Here is a 21,040-nt window from a genome sequence, read left to right as displayed (position 1 = left end):
TGCCCTGCCGCGGGGCCGCGGGGCACGGTGCATCGCTCGTCGCAACACGAGAGACGCGTTCGATGGTGACGACAACGCTGGTGAGATTTTCAAGACGTTAGCACCTGAGCATCGACAGAAGACAGCAGAACATCCTTCCTGGTGCAGGTAATGAGACCCCTGCAGACGGCGAGGCACGAAAAATCATCCCACTGCAAGTCTGATGCACGCAGCCGGAACAGCCCAATCCGCAGTACACCTGTTCCTGCTGAGCATGGAGGGAAACAATCCGTCAATTTGCTGCCCTTTAGGACATGGATCTGGCATCATGCACCATCTCATTGGAAAAACGTGCAGGTTATAACTTTCAAAATGAATGCGCATTATCAAGTCCCTAGCCGAGAACGGACACCGTGGGGCATTATGTTACACAACAGACACCGGCCAAACTTTCGCAGGGCAATGTGTGGCACATGGACAGTGTGGTACACATTACGGTAATAGTCAATTCCTCACTCGAAAGAAGATGAGCTTCGTTGAGAGTCGGTGATGCAAAACACATGCCAAATATTCCTGGTTTTTATCATAAAAAAATGTGACTACGTTTTATCTGCTATACACTCTGTTGTGTTCTTCGAATAAAAGAACAGATTTAAAAAAAAATCTCCATTTTGTGTGGCACAGCCCCGTGCGGTGACGTGCCAATCACGTGGTAAGCGTCGGCTGGTGCTGGGCAGCCACCACTAGAGCCCTTGGGCCATGGCACAAGGGCATCAACGTGAGGGGAATCAGCTCGAGGGGCATCATCACTCGAGCTTGCAGCAAGCAGCAGTCGTGAAGCGTTCCTCGAAGCAATTTACAAAAGCAGACTCAGGATCCTGGAAAATCTCTCTGAGACCAAAGTGAACACGTTCGTCAACAACACGGCCTTGCAATGCAAGGTGACGGGCGATGTTTCAGGCAATGGACCTTCTTCATAGCACTCCAACCCCAAATAGGGTCACGTCATAATATAGATGTGTGTGTTTGTCAGTTAGCAATCAAGGAGCAATGCAGTGAAGACTGACATCGCAAGCCGTAAGCCCTTGTGCAATATTGGTATAATGTTTGTACAGCATTAGTCACTGAGAGTGGGATTTGCCCTTTGATCGGCTTTCATGGCACAATCTTCTGAAATGTACACGAGAATGTGCCATGTTGATGTCTGATGTTACATTTTGTATTTCATGTTTTTTTTTAAACCCCAGAGACAAAATTTGCATTGACATAAGTTCATAATGAAAATAGATTACAACCTTTGTCCCCGCAATTGGGAGACCTAAACTCGAAAATTAAGATTTTTAGACGGTTCTAGCTATGACCACAGACATCTCTGCTCGTGCCAATGATCAGCTTCCTCACCATTAGGGTTGAAATTTTGGGAGCATCAAATTTAAATGGCTCGATTTCAATTATCTGATGTCTTTTTTTATACAGCGCTAATTAAAACCTCCACATTCAAAGCTTCACAGGCCAAGATTCAAAAATAAAAATGATCAACATCAGGTAAGTTTAAAGACTTTGCTTGGTACAAGCATAGACCCGACTCAATTTGTAACACATTTTAGCTTTAGAGGTCTTCCGGATCTTAATTAGAATTTACAACACTCACCTACTCACTCGCAAATGGATATTCATATTCGATATGTTCTCAATGAATGTACTGAATTCAATAAATGTGGGTTGAGGATTATTCAAAGTAATTTAACAACTCTAACTGCTACTGCCTATCTCGTCAAGGAGCACAAACCATCACGCAAACTCCGATCATCCTCGCAGCCAATTCTGGCTAACCATCGAATAAAGACGGCCACTGCATCGCGGGTTTTAGGATGTGCTTCTGCGCCCTGCCGATATTAGGAAGCCACTGGAGCTATGCACTTTTAAATCTAGATTGAAAACTCATGTCTCTAGAAAGTGATTTTTGTGTTTAGCTTCTGTTGTCCTTCGCCCACACCTCCGATTACCACGGTCGGCTACGTACGGTGCAAAATAAGTTCAACGTACACACGCACAACACACGCACAACATACGCAGGTACAAATGCAAACCCAAGTCGGTGAAGCGAGTGTCGTCGTGCGCGTTCCACCTGTCAGACGGAGCGCGTCCCTCGCTGCGGCCGCCGCCTGCGTAGGGTCCACCAGGAGGTTGACGCTCAAGGCCAGGGCGTTGGCTGCGAGGAGTCGGCCGTCTTTGCCCGTCACCTGGAGGGGGCACGCGCGCAGACGCAACGTCCACCAGGTGAGAGTGCGCAGGGCCGCCTTGAGCGCCTCAAAGTTCCGTTCCAGGAGGCCAGGCTTCAGTCGAGCTGGGCTACCCAATTGGTCACGTAATCGATTACTCTGCTGATTATCGGTTCAATAACCCGACCAATCGGATTTACGCTACAGCAGTTTGGGGGGGGGGGGGGGAGTCTCACCTCTGTCCCCAAGTGTGCCACTGGACGGGAAAATAATTATGTCATCGGCATCATCAGCCATGTCACGCTAGGTGCGGCTTGCAGGGGGTTTCCCGCCTTCAGGAGTGAGGATGTGGGGGGTGGCTGCCCGGGTAATTGACCACAAAGGAAGTGGTCGATTGTAATTTTAAGTCAAATAATCGACTTATAATTCACCAATCGTCTCAGCTGCAGACTTCCGCCTGCGACACGGACCCCTCGCAGCACGCTAGCGGCCGCGTCTATTTATAAACTGGGTAATGAGCATGTTAAATTCACTATTTCACAACAGGGAGAGCGCGTTTGCCCGTGTGGAGGCTTTCCCACATCGCACTGCGCCACGTCGCAAGCGCGTGGCGATGTTCACGTTCAAACGTAAACATGGACAGGGCACTGGCATGGTTCAGCTCTGGAGGGACGTGCAGGCGTCACGCTCTCTTAGACGTGGTCATTGCAAGCCGCCCGAGTCCGCAACACGGTTTGCGGATCCCAATGCTGAGTAGCAAAACACGATTCCATCGTCTGATTAGGATGATAAAACCCTTCACACAATACAGTACTGTAAAAACGCCCTTGTTGTTGATAAAGCGTATAACCCTTGTGTTTTACTATATATGTATGTAAATTGATACTTCAGGCCAGTGATGCTGTAGCGTAATGGGATACAAGCAATGCGTTAAAAGACAAGGATCTAAGGTTCAAATCCCCATGCAATATTTCATATTCGTGCTACGTGCGGAGTGGTGGCACAGTGGTTAGCACACCGAGTTCGATTCGCAGCTAAAGCTGACATCAGTGGCAGATGATATCTCAATCGGCCCTGAGCATCTCCCCTCCTTCATCAACGCGCATTGAGTAGCATGACGATGTACGGACAAACAACCACAACTTACACGGTGTGGTAAGGCTTTCATCCAGCAGTGGATTGGCAAAGCATTGCACATCATTATTCTATTTATTTCCGAGAAGGAAATACATACTGATCGTTTCAGCTTAATGGTTGTATGAAATAAATATGACGTAATAAGTGAAGGTCAAGTGATGGAATTGCTTGTTCAAGCCACTGCTGGCAAAAGGAACTCCACCAGGGCAAGCACGAGAGGGCCCGTCAAAGAGAGTATTTGGCCTACTCTTCCATGCTGGCCACACAGCGTGGAAGCAGGCAGGAATTCCCCCCACACTTTACCCCGCCACAATTGACCACCGCTTCAACTGGCGTGCCGAGAGACCAATTCGAACCCGTGACCTCGAAATGACAAGTCAAGTGTGCTAACCATTACACCGTGGCAGCATGCCTATATGAAACACAATTAGATAAATACAAGCACACTCCTCTTCATTGCTATGCCTTTGTACAGACTATCAGGCCTCCTATGGTTGTTAATTCGGCCTATAAAGCCACCCTTACAACTGAACCTTTCTAATCAGTCAACACAAGCTTTCCTCAGTAGCTACAAAAGTACAGAATTGGCTTAATTGAAATAAAAGTGCCGGAAGTGGTTCACCGCATATTAAAATAAAGTATCAATCTAACCATGAGCCAAGTTCTGAACACAACTACTTTCAACCATGAAATTAAGACACACTGACTCATTCAACTGTAAATCCACCCAGTCTGTGCACTTATTATAAGGATGAATACATTTTATGTTTGCTTGGTTAAAAAATACTCAATTACATTTTTACTTCCGAACTCTTAATGCACACATCACAAATGTGACTTTTTCCTGGGAAATGTCAAAATTTGGGCAAGGCCTTCTCAAAATGAAAAACTAAAAATTTAGCGCGCGGTCTTGAATGGAATCCACAGTGGGGCCTCACCGTAGACATTTTAACGTACACTCCGTCACGTGAGCGGCCGAACAGCACAGAGCGTAACCCGTGGTGGACCGGCACTCGCGTCTAGAGAAGCCGTGCCACGCCGCAGCAACGGCGCTCTAGCGCTCCCGCGCCGTGTCCGACGTTTCGGTCCTCGTGCCCGTAACACGCGGTGCGGAACGGCGGACATCGCGCCAAGCCGCGCACGGTACAACCCCAAAAATACAGTGGGGCAGCACAACGGTATATTCATTTACCCGGCAAAGAGTCATCAACTTATTCTGTAACAAACACGTAAATCCCAAAGGGCACGTGAAAACTATTTTATGTTTTTATTTTAAGACCAAGCGATCAAAAATACCACGAAACAAAAAATTGAATTGTGCCTTCTAGTGTGCACGCCACATCTGTTCCTATGGAAAGCGATGTTGTTGGAAGCTTATTTATTTATTGTCCCTCCTGTTCCCATTGTAGCGCCAGCCTCCCCACCACCACCTTCACAGAGCCAGCCAGCCCTACCACACGCCCCCACCCCTGGCCTACCCTCCCTAAAAAAGGCCGCCCTCATTAAAATGTTTTCAGCGAAGTGAGGCAAGGCAAGGGAGAGGCACGGAAGTCTGGGAACGCATCTGTGGGCAATTTTCATCGATGAGAAGCCAGCTTGTACTGTCGGACGGCCAGCGATCGTGAAGAATGTTCGACCAAGTATGATGTTAAAAAGCTCAGGGCAGTGATAAATATATTCGCATTTTAACTATCTCTCGCCAATAATCCATCCGTCTAAAATGGTTATTGTTGACTGATGCCCAAGAATTACTGGAATGACTGCAACAGTGTTGCACCATATGAATCTCCTTTCTACTTGCCTCCTCCCCTCCTGCTTCGTGAGCTCACAAGGCCTACCCCTTCCTGCCAATATGGCACTGGCAAGGCTCAAATGTCACACCGCAGAGTTAAAATTTATTTTTATTTCAACAAGTTTCATAAAAATGTGTATTTGAGGCATGGATTAGCCACAACACTTGGCATCAAACGTTAGGGCCCTCTCATTAGACGCCTGTGTGAAAAATTGAAATAAATCATTCCTCGTTATAGTAAACCCCTTGGCAAGCAGGTTCCAACCCCCTCACTCAACCTTACGTCTGCGCCAGCAACTTAATCAAATCCTTTTTTTTTTCAGAGGCATTTCCCAGCCTTCGTCATTCACACGGGTAACATTGAGATATTCAAAAACTAAAACAAAAAAATGGGGCTATTATTGTGGAGCACCAGACTTTAATTTTACAGGGCTAATTAACTATTTTAGATGCAGTTTAGTCACTTCCCAGACCAGTCACGTGTAACGAGCGCTAATTGTGGTGCGTGATCCGTAAGCCTTGGAAATGTTGCTGACGCTAATGGATTTGGTCACCGCGACCCCCGCTGCCGCCGTGGCCGGGCACCTGCTACTCATTAATCGGCCCGGCGGCTCGGCGCGCAGGCAACGGTTCGCGTGCACGCGTACGGACCCAGGCACACGCGCGCCTCTCCGCGCCCCGCGGGAACGGGGGTTGCGCGCGCGAGTGTCCGTGTTCGTTCTCGCGCACACCTCGTTGCGGTCGCACGCTTTCACCACGATTGCGCCGTTTGACGCAACGGACGGCAGCGCGTCTCGTTGTGTGCTTGTGTGCATGCTGTCGAACTCCTTTCGAGCCGCGCGTAGCCGAACCGCGCTAATCGGAGGTGGAGGTTTCAGCGATACGAAGCAAAAAAGCGCACTAAAGTAAAAGGTGAAGCGGCTCTCGTGTCGCTCTGTGGTCGGGTGGTACAACGCAGGCGGTCGCTGTTTCTCTCCCCGTGCACGCGGGAGTCACCGGCGCGCGTTGGAGGCGGCACCTGCCGTTAGCGGTTGTACTGCGCGACCCTTGACGAGACATCCCTCTTTTGTCAGCCAGCGACGGAAGACTCCACTGGCGATGTAGCCCATCTCCCAAGTGGAGACCTCGACGCAGGTGAAGGGATACGCTAAGAAAGAGCCTCAAAGGTCGTGTGTCAACTTTGAGGTCCCTTGCTTTCTCCTGCTGCCGCCATCATGTGGAACTTTCTTCCCCCAGGCATCAGTGCTGCCCACTGCCGCTCCCCCCCCCCTCCGTTCAAGTCCAGACTCAAGACCTCCCGTTTTTTCCTTTGACCGTCTGTATAGAATAAATATTCCCACCATTTATGTACAGCGGCCTTGAGATGCGATTCAATTCGGATGCCATATAAAGCCACATTGTTATCGCATTGCGGTGGCATCAATGGTATTGACCGTGATGACCTCCTGACCTTCACTTTTAATGCACTACTCGCGATGCTAGAAATTACCGTGCAATACTCGGGATGTGGAATCTGCAACGCGCGCAAGGACATCTGTTCACATTTATGGTTCACTGCACAATGAGGGATTTAAAGTCTGGCTCTGTAGGCACAGGGAACAGAACTTCATTAAAAAAAATCACGTAAAATTTCGCAGCCACCGTTGACATTAAGCAATGAGAGCAATAACAAAGAGTTGATTCACGTGTAAAACGTGTAAAGTTATATTGTTTTAATTAAAACGACGCATGAGGTTGTGTAATAAAGGACATCACTGCCTTAATGGCATCTATTGCGCTTGTATTTATTAATTAGCGAACAAACAATTCCCATCACCGCATGAGATGAAGAGTTCAAGCACGACGACGGTTTGGTGACCAAATGCTTCTAGAACAGAAACGAAGTCCGCAGAGAGGGCCACGCACGCGCGGTCCTCTCACGGTGTCCTCTGTAGGCAATGCCCACCGCCGTGTTTCCCGATTTCATAACCACAAGCGCTGCCCGGAGGCTTCTGGAAGGCCTCGGGGGGCATGAAGGGCCCGCGGCATAATGCCACGTGGGGCCGCTTACGCGCGAGTGGAAAAAATAATACGGGGCCTGCCACTCTGGGGCCCTCTTGGGTGTGAGGCCCACGGCAAATTGAACTTTTTTTTCCTGCCCCCCCCCCCCGCCCCTCTGGGAGAACATGATAACCACCGCTTGCCACGTTCTTTTACAAGCACGTTCTATCGAGCTTTAAAAGAAAAAAAATGAATGTAAGTATGTAGTACAGACACGAAATCTCAGTGAGAAAGTTATATTTTACAGTTCTACATGTGTCAGCATTATTACAACTACGACAACTCTTGTATGCCCAGGAGAGTCCCTCTGAATCTGGGGACCATTTTCAGGAGGGTCCCACCAAATGGTTTAAAGTCCTGCCCTTGGAAGCTGAAACCCACTTCTATAAGACTTTTCAATTTGCCCAAACGTCAACTTAAGGTGTGTTCATCTTCCTCGGTGTCAATTTAATGCCCAAGCCTATGCCAATTAAAATAAAAAACAGAACCTCAAGACACTTTTTAAACGATGATGCATGTTGTATTGAAGTTCCGCACGGGAAGAATGTTGAGATTGGAGAATCCGGCCGCTAGGAACTGATGTCAACGTAGACCAGAGATTTGTTTACTCGGCGCTAACATTGCACACATTGTGTGCTTAGCACTGGTCATCATCTGCTTCATAGGCCAAACCAATCATCCGGGGATCCTTTTCCCGTGCAAAAATGCGTACCAGTTTGTGTGACGTCAACGAACCAAATGAATGCGTTCAAAAGTGTGTAAATAGCACTCTGCCTTGGTCCATTATGCCAATAAAAAACCCCATCAACATTCCTGAAGAAGTGCATTGTGGTCTGTCTTGATTTGGTCATCATCAAAATTAATTTGAGAAAATGTGACGACTGATAGGCAGCAGACCTACTGATGCACACGCGTTGCTCAAATTTAATTTGATGGTGACCGAAGACACGAAGACCACAATGCACTTCTTCAGGATCTGCTGATGGTTTTTGCATCATGCACAAATGACAAGCGGTTTAACACGTAGGCTTTTGCGACCAATGTCATCCATAATAGAGTTTTTTTTGGGTTAGATCGCGTAAATATATATGTCGTTAAACCTGCCACCATCCGACACAGCCAACTAGTTCCATTTAGTTCATAGTTCCATTTATTAGGTATAGCCCTGCGAGCCATTCGGCTCTTGAATCGGGTGCAACCGCAACAAACAAAAATATGAACAAGAAAACATCTTAAAGTGATTATGTGACTGCAAACAGAAAATCCAGGAAAAAAACATCAAAATATTCCTGAGATAGCACCGTACACCAACGCTGTGTGCAAAAATCCCAGTGGGATGCAAGTCAAACACCAACAACAACCACAAGACAACTAAGATTAAGGCCTTCAGTCTAACTCCGTACTAAAATAAACAAAAACACGGCCAAACAAAAAAAAAACAGCGAGGCAACACACAGACGGACATCACAAACAGCACACAGAAGAATGGCAAAACTGCACGGAGGCAGCAATGAATCCCTCTGGCTTTAAACGTTTTGATAAGATTGGGACATGCGCACTGAGATGAATGTGGACTGAGAGGAGGAAGAGGAGGAGGGTGGTGAGAGATGCGTTGAGAGATGGGAGTTCGATATCTATCAGGAGAGACCAAGGATACATGAAGTCGGGAGATTTACAGAGATGTAATCATAGAAGGCTGTAAGCATCTGTTTGGAGATGCACCAGGAGGAGGCATGCTTATTATTTTAAGTAAGGGTTGTCACGTAAACAGAACATGGCCAATTCGTCACGAGTACAGCACACCGGTGTGTTGGAGAGCCAAGCCACAACATTTACAATCTGAGTACAACGTTACGTCAGTAATTACAACTAGCTTCATCAGGCGACAGTCAGATTTGTGGAGAAGTCCACCCGTTTCGTTAGACTGATGAAGCTGGTTGTAATTACTGGCAAAACGTCGTACTCAGATTGTAAATGTTGTGGCTTGGCTCTCCAACACACAACAGGTGTGCTGTACTAGTGCACTACACTACACACTACATTATACACTACTATACACTACACTATACACTACATTATACACTACACTAGTGCTGTACTAGTGACGATTTGGCCACGTTCTGTTTACGTGACAACTCTTACGAGTTGGCTGTGTCGGGTGGTGGCGGGTTTTAACGACACTTCATATACTTACGCGATCTAACCCAAACAACATCTATTATGGATGACAAGTGGTGTTTGTACACGTTTTGTGCGTTTTTTTTTCCAGCCTGAACTATTTTTCTGGAATGATGGGCTTTGCTTATCATTTACAGATTTGAATAAACATATTGTAGACATATCATGAACAATGGGGAATACCAATCACATTAGCAATGACTTCACCAGTTAAACTCTCTCCCAAAGCTTCCCTGGGCTTAGTGCCACCATTACAAGTCCCTGCCCGGCAAAACTAATACATTCAATATGCATTCTAAACTCGAGGTACAGTATTTAAAACCTCCATATGACTGTCAATGTGATCAATACAAAGGAGAGCGCAATCCTTCCGGCATCTCGGTTCCATCACCGACGATGCTCGGTCACCGCTCTGCTCCACAGCGGAGGCAGCAGCAGGGACCGGTGGCCGTGGCGATGGTGACCTCTGCCGCCACCGCCGTCATCCAAACGGAGCGGGGGAGGGGCCCATGGCTGTCCCCATTTCACACCAAAATCGATTAAAACATTTTGAATTAATGAGCCAAATTTGTTGCAATGGATTCTATCCAAATGTATTCAGATGTCAAGGCAATTACATTTGCTTCGACTTTTTCTACTTTGATGTACGTATGTATGCAGAACTACTTTGGCACCATACGTAGCCAACCGTGCGAATCGGAGGTGCGGGGGAAGGACAACAAACTAAACACACAAAAAAAGGTTTATTTGGTTGAGCACTATCGCACCATGTTCCTTGACATTTCCATTATTTATTGTTTTACTCCACACACCTAGGCCGTGATTTTCACTCAACATTGCCGTGCCAAGATCGTAGGTGGCTTTACCCATGATCGTTTGCCATTTGTCGGTAACGTGCAACTGTATTGCGAAACAGCAGCAATAAAGTTGCAGTGCTCTTTCACGGGACGTTGCGTAACATTTGAAGTCACAGGCAGAAAAATTACGCCTTTAAATGTCAGCTTAAGTGCGTTTTCCTGAAGACATTGTGATCACGTGCAGAAATATGTAACAACAATAACAACCACAGTGTTTGCGTGGGGCTGAGCGTAACATATGGCAAAGCCAAGTCGTAAAAATTAAGTCGGGGAACTATCTCACACACACACAAACAGGGCTCTCGTATCGCACACAAGCATCGCAGTGTAAACTCTACACTCACAATTAAACGAAAACAAAATACACACATGACGCATATAATACATCTCGACGATGTTGAAAATACACAGTCCCAGCGGATACGTTGATGCACAAGAACTTGAATGTCTCGATGAGTGTCTCACCAGGCCAGAAACTGCTTGGAGTAGAGACTGGAGGATGACTGTTAGGTTGTGGTGGATAGCAACCCTCTCTCGCGACTCCAGGATACTTCTCAAATCGGAGTGCAACAGCTGGAAGATCTGCAGGCACACCTGTGGCAACAGGGGACACGGATCTCACTCGCGCGGACACAACGTTGGCAGGCATCTTTATATCATCCGTTTTCAAACTCTACCCATTGTGTTTCTCTAAGAATCAGAATTTCATGTTAGGAATTAAGGCGATCGCTAAGGCATTACATTTCACGGACGATTGCAGCCTGCAGTAGTTTCACAGTCGGGGGGACATTGCTACATGTCTTTATCCAAATAGGCAAATTGCAAGTAATTGTTTTATTTTGACCGTGAGGCCGGCACACATGGCCTACCCTTTTCTAAATAACAGCGTGGGATTTTCAACATTCCCTTTGAACTAAAAACTTTTTTTTTACAAGGTAAGGTCTACTGAGCTATACAGCTTTTATTAAGAAGTGACCTGGCCACAAATGATAGCTCAACCAAGTGGCTTTTCATGTGGAAATGTACAGCAGCCAAATACTCTAAACGCATGCTTCTAAATGTGGAGGGAAAAACCGGAGGACAAGGAGAAAAATCCATACGACCACGGGGAGAACGTGCAAACACCAAATATACACGCATCAGGGTTGGGTTCGAACCCACGACCTCCTGCATACCAGGCGAAGAAGTTAACATCTCGCCACCGTGGCGCCCTACCATGAAACAGACGATGCCATCTTGTTTTGGTGAATACACCCGCAGTATTAACCAGGGCGGCCGCTTGTGTCAAACCATAAAACTCTGTAATACACGGCAAATGCTCACCCACTGGACAATGCCACCGCCCCTTCAAACGTGAAACAAATAAAATGCTGGTTTACAATAATTTAAACCCAATATCTTCAAACTCCATTCTTCATCACATTACTGAAATGATGACTTAAAGCTTTCGTGACTGCAGGAATACATCTTCTATGGGTATTTTGATGAAGCCACGTAGATAGAAAAATAATAAAAAATATCACGTCGTTTCGATCGCAACACAAGCAATCGTCTTCAGGTGAGAGAGGACGATTGCTTGTGTTGCGATCGAAACGTCGTGATATTTTTATAATTATTTTTCTATCTACGTGGCTTTACCGAAAGGCTCACAGAATATTAGTGAAATGTACAAAGATAATCTGGAACTGGGGGGCGGGGGTTAAGTTCGAAAGAAGAAACTTGGGCTGCTACAGCGGCGAGTGAGTACTGAGGGGAAGTTGTAGGCAGGGGTAAGTCCGTGTATGTGGGATGTTACAAACGGTGAAGGTGATCTTGAAGTCGATCGTGTGGGGAGCCGAGGAGGGTTGGGAGAGACGTGGTCACGTGTGGGGTGTGGTGGAGGCGCTGGCCGGAGCACGACACACGTGTTTTTGTTTGGTTAACGGATAACCGCGAACCTGACAGCGGTCGGCTGCAGCATCAATGCCCGGCAAGCTTCTCAAACATCGGAAACAGATAATCTTTTTTACCCCCCCAAAAAAGACTGCCGCTTAATCCGGGTACAAAAATGATGTTGAGCTCGTGTTTGAGTTGAAGAGGGCCAAGTAAACAAAAGTCAAGCTGAATTGCACAGAACTGATAAACAACTGCAGTTAAAATCTGAAGTGTCTCTACGTTTAATATCGGGGCGCACGACAGGGCAGCACAAGTGGAGCCTCCCGAGCCAATCACGTCCGCTAACTCAACGTAACATTCGCTGAACACAGTCAATAAATAAATAAAACTACCAGCAATAAAACCATATTCGAAACTCAATCAATTGAAAATTTGATTTACTCTTGGTGCTACATGAAAATCGAGTAATTGTATTACGGTGCGCTTCATTAAATGTGGGAGTCAGAGGAATGCGAGTCTTGTACAAAAAGCTCATAATTGCACCACAATGGCATGCATGTAACATGCATAATGAACACCTCATGCCAACTCGGAGCAGCTGCGCTCAACTGCATTAGACTTCTCACCACAGGAAAGCTATATATTTTCCACTGGCCTATCATTTATATACGCAGGGGTGTCCCAAGCATTCTGTGTTAAGGGCCGGAATGCCGAACAGAGTGCAGGCAGCAGACCACAGGCATACTGAACATAACGGGAGATAGGAGAGAGAAATGTGTTCCTAAGAGCTATGGGAGACATGGGGTGAGAAGCAGTGGTGCGCGCAGCGGTGAGCGTACCGCGCATTGAACCTGGCTACCCGAGTTTGATTCTGGAGAATAGAGAATAAAAAAAACCCAGCTTGCAGCAGGAGTGGAACTTCTAAAAAAGACCCTATGATGTGTTTTAATTATTAATTCCGCAACTTCTGTCACTTTGGGTTTAACTCGCACGCGAGTTTGAAGCTCTGTTGAATAAAATCATCGGCTTACCTTGATGACAAAGTAGCACCAGGGGCTGTCCCGGCTCCCGCTGTCTTCGAGCACCAACGTGAAGCTCCGGGCCACTTTAGCGATGACGACCTCCAGACTCTCCCTCCAGAGACCTCGCACCAACACTCCCTCCTCCAGGTACGCAGACACTGGGCCACAGAACAGCGCTCAGTCAGTGGCCATGTTCACATTTGCCCGTCACCTTGGAATAATCGAGTAGGTCCACAGGCAAAATTGTTCAGTACAGCCATGGTTGTATTTTTGACGACGAGATTAACTCCTCTGCCCGTCAACCCTGGCTGCGTGCATGGCCGGAGCAGAATTGCTAGAACCTGAGCCGTTCCTCCCCACCCACCACTCTAGCTGTCAGGGTGCGTGTGTGTGTGTACGTTGAACTTCTTTCGCACCGCACGTAGCCAACCGTACTAATCGGAGGTGCGGGGGAAGGACAGCAAACTAAACACAAAACGGGGTAACACGAAGCTGTCCACCGGCCCCACGTTCGTGTGATCACGTTTGCGTTAAAATTATAAAGGAGACTTCACAATTATTTCTGAACTGTTGTGAAAAAACCCACGCAACACAGCTTGATCGAGGCACACACCTGCCTGCAGCTCCTCCTGCGACATCATCTGAAACAAACAACAGCGGGGTGCAGCGTTAGACAGGCGGACTGCATATGCACGTATTGTTCAACGCAAACATTTATCCATTAATTTTTTCCCCAAAAAATATGAAAATCAATATCCGTATACATGCATCACCTAATGAAACTACGAAGTGCTTTTAAAAAAAAAATGGTTCCCTTAGACAATGAATAGCTGAGGCTTTTCTTTCTTCTCGTGTTGCGAAGGGGGAATGTTGCACCACAAGACTGAGGGGATGGCGACAACTTGGGGAGGCATTCGTACAGCAGTGGATAGATCAAACCTGACGATGATCATGGAAGAAGGCGGTGACCGATAACGCAGACAGGAATCCGAGTTGCCCGTTACAGCGAAATGTAACGGTAAGGAATAAGCAATTTGAAAATACAAAATAAAATCCGAAATTGGCACCTAAATATCCACCATCTGATATCTACAAAATGTTTATTTGAAACGCATCCAGAATAGACTAGACCGGTCCATAACACCAAAGCATCTACAATCAAGGTTTTTTCCCGGCAAGGCCCTTGCCGAGCGAGAGAAAATGTGACAGATATTATTTTTACTGGGTTTTGTTGGCCATTTGGCATAGACCTTCGGGAGTAGAATCGTTCATGGAGTGTTCGCATTGAGATTGACGAGAAGCCAGTCAGGTGGTGCGGCAAAGTGACGCGGCTTCGTTTAAATCCAGGTCAAGGCAAAGGTTCTGCGTGACTTCGCCGCGTAAAGACGAGGAAACAGGGCCCTGTTCCGCAGAAAGGAATGCCGGTTACAGCCATCTCTCGGAAAGAGTAAACATATGTTTTGAATTTACAAACTTCTTTTTAACCCGTCTCCATCTAAAGAATCATCCGTCAGCGCCGCATTCACAACTATTTACTCATAAATGAGAAAGATATCGCCAAAACGATTCGCCGTCAATATCAACTGTTGTAAATTATTGTTAAAACTTGAAAGGAAAAAAAATCCCACCCAAGTGGCCTTAAAAAAAACAATGGGCTCGGCAACGTTGTTTCATTGTCCTTGCGCAACAAGAACGACGCATATCTACGACTCCACTGCAACGGAGGCAATGAATGGTAGGTAAAGGTGCAGCCCTGCAATTGCTCGCTCACACTACTGCTGGCGGAATGGCCTCCAGTAGAGGAAGCTCTGGAGGGAATTCGGTCTACTCTTCCACTGGCCAGAGGCGGGAGTGCCCGCAATTAACAAACCGTGCCCAGTGTTTAAGCTGCGCCGCCGCAGTTGTAGCGTACGCGCTTAACTCGAGCGTGCCACGTCTGCACTGCAAGTCAGGTGTCCTAACCGTTACGCTGCTGTGGCAGCTCCCATTCGCCTGTGTCCCAGTTAAATAGGTTGGCTTACAGCCCTGGTGTCGTGACCTCCCGACCTACGTGTGTGGGATAGCGGTATTCGGAAGACATGCGATACCCAAGATTACACTTGCAAACAGGCACCAGTCGCTGGGCCACTTCTCTGAGCTCGTTCTGAACATTTCCGCATAATGCACTGTGGCAGTGACATCCTCTTTTTTCAGGGGCAGCAAGTAAAAAAAATTATTAGGCACTTTATTTTCCCATAATGTACAGACCCGCGAAAAGTGATCCATGTAATGTCATGCAAAGTTGCAATTAAAAAATCAGTGTTTTAACATAACAACTTAATTGCATTCAAAGGCAATTACATCAGCGCCCAAATATATATGCAGGCACGCAGCGAGGGGACGTGTGGCAGGCTACGGCGTAACCCATGTGCTTCACGTCATAGCCTTGCCCAAGTACGAATAATTTAAATGTATAAGCTCCATTGTGTTGATGTAATGTGTAAAAGTAGTCCTGCAGCAAAGAGTTAAAACACTTCTAAAATTAAAGTGGAGGGACATCCTTATGATGGAGCCCACTAAGAATGTCCTTGCCACTAACGAATGGTAATCTAGGCGCATTCATTTAACATTCCCGACTCCACTGATGAGAGCCAGGGTTGCAACTGGTCCAGAGATTTGCTTGCTTGAAGAAATGCTGATAGATAATATTGGTCTAGGAAGGTAAGGGCTTAGCAACATGTGGAGTGTATTGGCACGTGGAGACTCAAACCAGATTTGTGTTTATATTTGCTTTTAATAATGAATTTATATCGATTCGTAAGCTTCATGACACGTGCATCCAGTCGCGTGTGGGAATTGATGTTTTATCTGTGTAAAGTATATGCAAATTATATGCTGTTATATTTAGGCTAATGGAGCAAATAAGAAGGTACTGCACAGTAAATAAGAAACAATACACATTATAAACATGTCAAGAGGCAGCCCTGCAATGCTTCACTCACGCCACTGCTGGTGGAAGGGTCTCCACTAGAGGGGCCCCAAGAGAGGGCAGTCGGCCTACTCTTCTACACTGGCCGGGCGTCTTGGAATAGGCAGCAATGCCCACACTTTACCCTACCACAAGCGAGCTGCCAGTCGACCAACTATGGTGTGGACAGAGGGGGGGGTGACCTCTGGGTTACAAGTTCAGCGTGCTGACCACTACTCATCACAACACGGGCAGCGTCCGTACAAAAAAAGGGAATTAATTCTTAAATCGAATCATGGCGCTAAATTTCAACAATTAATTTGATTGCTGGTGTAGGTGGGGGGAGGGGCTTGGGTGGAGCCACGGCAGTTCCCACACTTAACCCCACCACAGGCAACAGCACAGCAGCGGGCTTCCTACATAGCACTCATTCATTGCACGAGGCAGCCAGAAGCAAAAGTGCAAAGAGAAAAATGGTCCGGGTTTTTTTTTTAGTTTTAACAGTGCAGTCCCCGGAACCGCTCACCGTGTTTTACCCGGTGCTTCTCAACATGCTCTGCTAACGTGTCCAGTTAATTAATTGCAAACTTTACACAGAAATGTAATTAAGATTTGTATTTTAAAAAAACTTGAGGTTTCACAAATGTATAAAAGGGACATTTATTTTGAACAGCATTAAAAACCGCCCAATTTGTCTTCCACGTTGTCACAGATGTGAGTGGCAGCGAATGAATAATAAATGTACTGTGTTGGCAATGAAAAACGAAGTGTTTAATTTTCTCATTTACAGAGCACATTATTATCATGTAAGTAAATCAATGATACCGAATTTTTCAGTGTTGTAACTACTATAAACATTTTAAATCCAACTGCACAGCAGGCAGCAGACATCTGCTTCCTGAGCAACGAAAGCCTTGCAAGGGCCATGTTGTCTCAATTTAATTAAACACGCGTGTAAAACACAGTTTGATTTTATTACATTATTAACAAATTAATAGGCAATTAATCAGCCATGAGATTGCACCACTTTCAAAAAATTAATTTCAGACAGCACTTATGTTTATGTGGCCGTCTTTACGATCACGAAAGAGTGTGCCCGAGTTAGCCGCAAAGTGGGGGTGTTTATTCCACGGGTGGGAAGAGGGTAACTTTAACAATCAACACAAATACAAAAGTCAGATGACCACTCGTTTAGAGAGAGCCACGCACACACGCGCGCGAGGCAGACATGCAGGGGGAAAAGAGGTGGCTCTGGATTTAAAACGCAAAATCAGTTGTCACGAATTGTGTTCTACATTCCATTTACCGTATTCTCCGGATCGTCAGGCGCTTTGGAAAATACCAAAGCAATGCACCCTTTGGGTTCCTTTTCAAGAATAAGAAAGAAAAAAACCCAATCTGGAAGATGCAATGTCCCGGAAAAATAGAAAAAAAAACGGGTAACATAAAGTTTTGAGAAATAGAGTGTACGCTGGGTAAAAAAAATGCGTCTTACTTAGCTTTGACAATTCTATAACCTTTTTAGAGTTTGTGAATAAACATTATGTTGGCACAAATAAGAGCAATTACTTTCTCTGGGAATGAATATTAAGTTTTCAGCAGCATTTTAAAAAAATTGTGAAGAAAAAACGCACGTTTTACTTTCAAATTTAATAACTATGAAATGCGTACAGTTGAGCACAATAGATTAAAAAAATGTGTATTCCACTTGCATTAGTAGACCATGAAAAGGGGGGGGGGAATGAATAAAATGCATTGGCGACAGAAGGAGAGGCCCCCTTTAAACCCGATACAGCGAAGCTAAGAAATGAGTTTTCCAGCATTTACTTCGTATTTAGATACGCCGTTTAATGCGCCACCCGTCATTTTGTCAGAGCCGTTTATGCTTTCGTTAACATTTTAATCAACCGAATCGTGGGGAGAGGTCGGGGAGCACAGAGAGCTCGGGTGGTGGTGGTGGTGGTGTGGCCGGGGGCGGTGGGTCTTGGTGGTGGTGGGGGGTTGGGAGAGAGGTGGAGGTAAGGTTGCCGGGGTTGTGGTGAGGTAAAAAGTCGCCGACTTCTCGTCCCATCAAGACTAAGGAGAAAATTAAACAACAGTAAAAAAATGTAAGTGGCCAGGAATCGAGTTGCACGTTCCAACGCAAAACCCCATTCCTCGCCGGTTTCAGACCTCTTGTTACAAGTGTACGGCGAGGGCTTTTGTTTTTAACAATTAAAGAACAAAAATGCTTTAGAGGCTAAATCCTGAGGCCTGATAAGAAATCTTTAAATCAGCCCGGGCCGCAAAGCAGCAACGACAATTAGGGAAAAGGTCGAGTTACCACACTTGCAAAACGTGCATTTGTATAGCAGTGGAATATACGGCAAATAAACACAATTTATATTTACATCATGAGGCCTCCTTTGCCAGTACCAAAATATAATAATAGGTTTTTTCCCCTTTTTTCTGGCAACAAAACTGAAACCTTTTTACAAGGAATCATGTTTACATTATCCACAATACCGGGAAGGTCAGAATGCATGATGTAAATGCTTACTCCGAGCCCTCATTACTCTGATCGTGCGTTGTCTTTGAGTTGTGCGTCGTTTTGCGTCATTTAGTCGAACACCGTATGGGACTAGGCTCTAAGGAAAGCTGTCTCTGGTGTGGGCCAATCCTTTTCAAGGACAATGCATAAATTATCAGAGTATTATTTTTGGTTTGCATTTGACCGCAAGTATTGTGGTTAATGTAAACATGATTCCTTGTAAAAAGGTTTAAGTTTTGTTGCCAGAAAAAAGGAGAAAAAAACCTATTATTACAATTGATATTCATCGCGTAATCTGCAAGGCTTGGATTATCTCACGACCTCGGTTGGCACGTTGGCTGTCCTCCCGGTAGTATCCAGTCAAGGGTGGACCACGCCGGCACACGTGCGGTGACGCGGTACGTCGGCGCATACCGTGTACGGAACGCCGAGAAAAAGTACCGGGCGTGAAGCCACCGTGGTTCAAAAATTAATTTATTTGGTTATGGTTGATCAAAGTCACACAAGCAATCTTCGCCACCGACCCAGTAAACAGTTGACGGTGGAAGTTGGCCCAAAGTCAACCAACGTTGGCTCAAGAACAGCATGTTTACTGGATAACGCTTGTGAGCCAGTAGTGGAAATTCCACATTGCTATGGTTGGGATAATTCACTCCACAGCAGCACAACAACTTTTGACAATGTAGTACTCATTTCACCGACCTCGGAGGGATGCAACACTGAAACCACTTGATTGGGATTTTAATTTTTGACGATTTGAATTATCATCCAGATCATAGTACAGCTGGTTATAATATCATCATGAGCATCATCATCACAGCCATGATCAATTCACTGCTGGATATACAAAATGTAATTTTTTTTATTATATATTGAAATGAAATATATACAGATGCTTTCAAAATTGTCCAACTGTAAACTGTTCCGAGCTAAAGACACTGTGGGGTTTTATCCGATTGCACCGAGGGACAGAGTATTAACAACGTACTGGATGTATACACTCGCAACTTGCTCGGTCATTTTTGGCGGCTTTGATTTGCTTCCACCTTGACAATAAATGCAACGAGGTTATTATTTTTATTCTGCTTGCAGTGGGTCAAGGCTTTCCTGGAAGCAACCGCTTTTGATGTGCTACTCTTAAGAGACAAACGTTTTCCATCACAGTTTGATGAAATAAAAGTGTGACATCACTCACACGCGTACGCGCCAAACGTACAAAGAGTGGCGAGACAGCGACGGTGATGACGATGATGAAAGAAGCGTGAATTTTCCAAAGTTTTGGTCACAAGGATCTTTCTTTTTCAGTTCAAAACCCGAACCAACATAATTCCGTCAAATCATTCCACCTCCGTTTTTTTAAACCACAAAGTAAAATAATATTTTTTTTTGAACGGCATCGCAGAGTAAAACTTCTGAAATGTTTGCGAGAGTTCAACATGAAAAGGCCACGTTTGTTCCATTTATAATCCACTGACATGTACGAGGCAATGCGCGGGTAATAACGTTAACATTTCTCATATTAATCCATCACTCGCGCCTATTAGTCTACTCGCGTTTACAAAATATTACTTCAGCACGACACTTCGGATTTCGTGCAACGGTCCTCATGTCCATCATAAGCCTTTTTGAAACTAACTTGCATGAAAACGTTTAACCATCCATTCGAATACACATTTGATACATACAGAATTTATATATACACACACACAAACACTTTACCATAAACGTCGTCTTCAACAAGATGACATAAAAACGCCGAGAGGGCCCAACCGCATGAAAGAACGTCTCTGTGAGTTGCAATACCCACCCACCCTCCCGTCCGTTTAACTGCAGATCAGCATACTTAGGCGGTTTAGTTTTAGCCTCCGATACGCAAAAACCCGAAGATCTGCAAGGCAACAGGACAAAGGTGAAACGGTCAAGTTTAAAGAACCTAGCCCACGGCCATCGGCAGCTCCAGTCCCTCCCCAGCGCCCAACGCAAACCCAACCAACCCCACGGCCCCACAGCCCGGCTCCCACTTGTCTCCAATCTACACGAAAGGGGATACATTGAGTGGAGTCTCTGGAACCAAGGGTGCTTGCTGGGGTCACGCGCCATAATTGCGCTGTCAGTCTGTCGGCGTAACGCGACCCCCCCCCCCCAGCCCTTAGCCCGAGCGCCGGCGCTGACCGGACACGGCGAGCCAGCAGCCCCAGCCGCGATTCCGTTTCTCCCGCCGGGTTATTTTATTTATTTTGTTACATTCATTTCCTCTGTTTTGGCCGTTTATAAAGAGTTGTGTTTTTGCTTCTTCCACTCACAATGTGAAAGATTTGAAGGCAATATAAATTTTTCTTGATTTTTTTTTTGATATATACATTTTTTCTTATTTCCTTCCCTCCTTCAACTGTTTCTTGTTTCTTGTTTGTCACAGACATGCGCTGAGCGCCACTGCCCGAGTTCCCACTCTCTCGAGACA

General features: G+C 45.9%; 1 protein-coding gene across 3 annotated transcripts in view; it reads right to left on the bottom strand.

Annotated features, from left to right (window-relative positions):
* The window catches only part of LOC116947902 (uncharacterized), a 136,815-nt gene that overhangs the window by 86,195 nt on the left and 29,580 nt on the right, over positions 1-21,040 (bottom strand). For 2 of the 3 annotated variants that reach the window (XM_076071151.1, XM_076071153.1), the window contains exons 4-8: positions 13,716-13,743; positions 13,112-13,260; positions 10,671-10,799; positions 2,108-2,222; positions 105-247 (exon numbers count right to left, since the gene is read on the bottom strand). In XM_076071151.1, the coding sequence (XP_075927266.1) occupies positions 105-247; positions 2,108-2,222; positions 10,671-10,799; positions 13,112-13,260; positions 13,716-13,743 (564 nt within the window). The remainder of the gene's footprint in view (positions 1-104; positions 248-2,107; positions 2,223-10,670; positions 10,800-13,111; positions 13,261-13,715; positions 13,744-21,040) is intronic. The other variant, XM_076071152.1, reaches the window with a different exon arrangement.

Source organism: Petromyzon marinus, chromosome 31 (genome assembly GCF_048934315.1).
Source record: "Petromyzon marinus isolate PM22_M1 ecotype Great Lakes invasive population chromosome 31, UKy_Petmar_22M1.pri1.0, whole genome shotgun sequence".
Taxonomy (NCBI): domain Eukaryota; kingdom Metazoa; phylum Chordata; class Hyperoartia; order Petromyzontiformes; family Petromyzontidae; genus Petromyzon; species Petromyzon marinus.
Note: the sequence above shows the minus strand (reverse complement) of the source record. Positions and strands in the feature narration are given on the sequence as shown.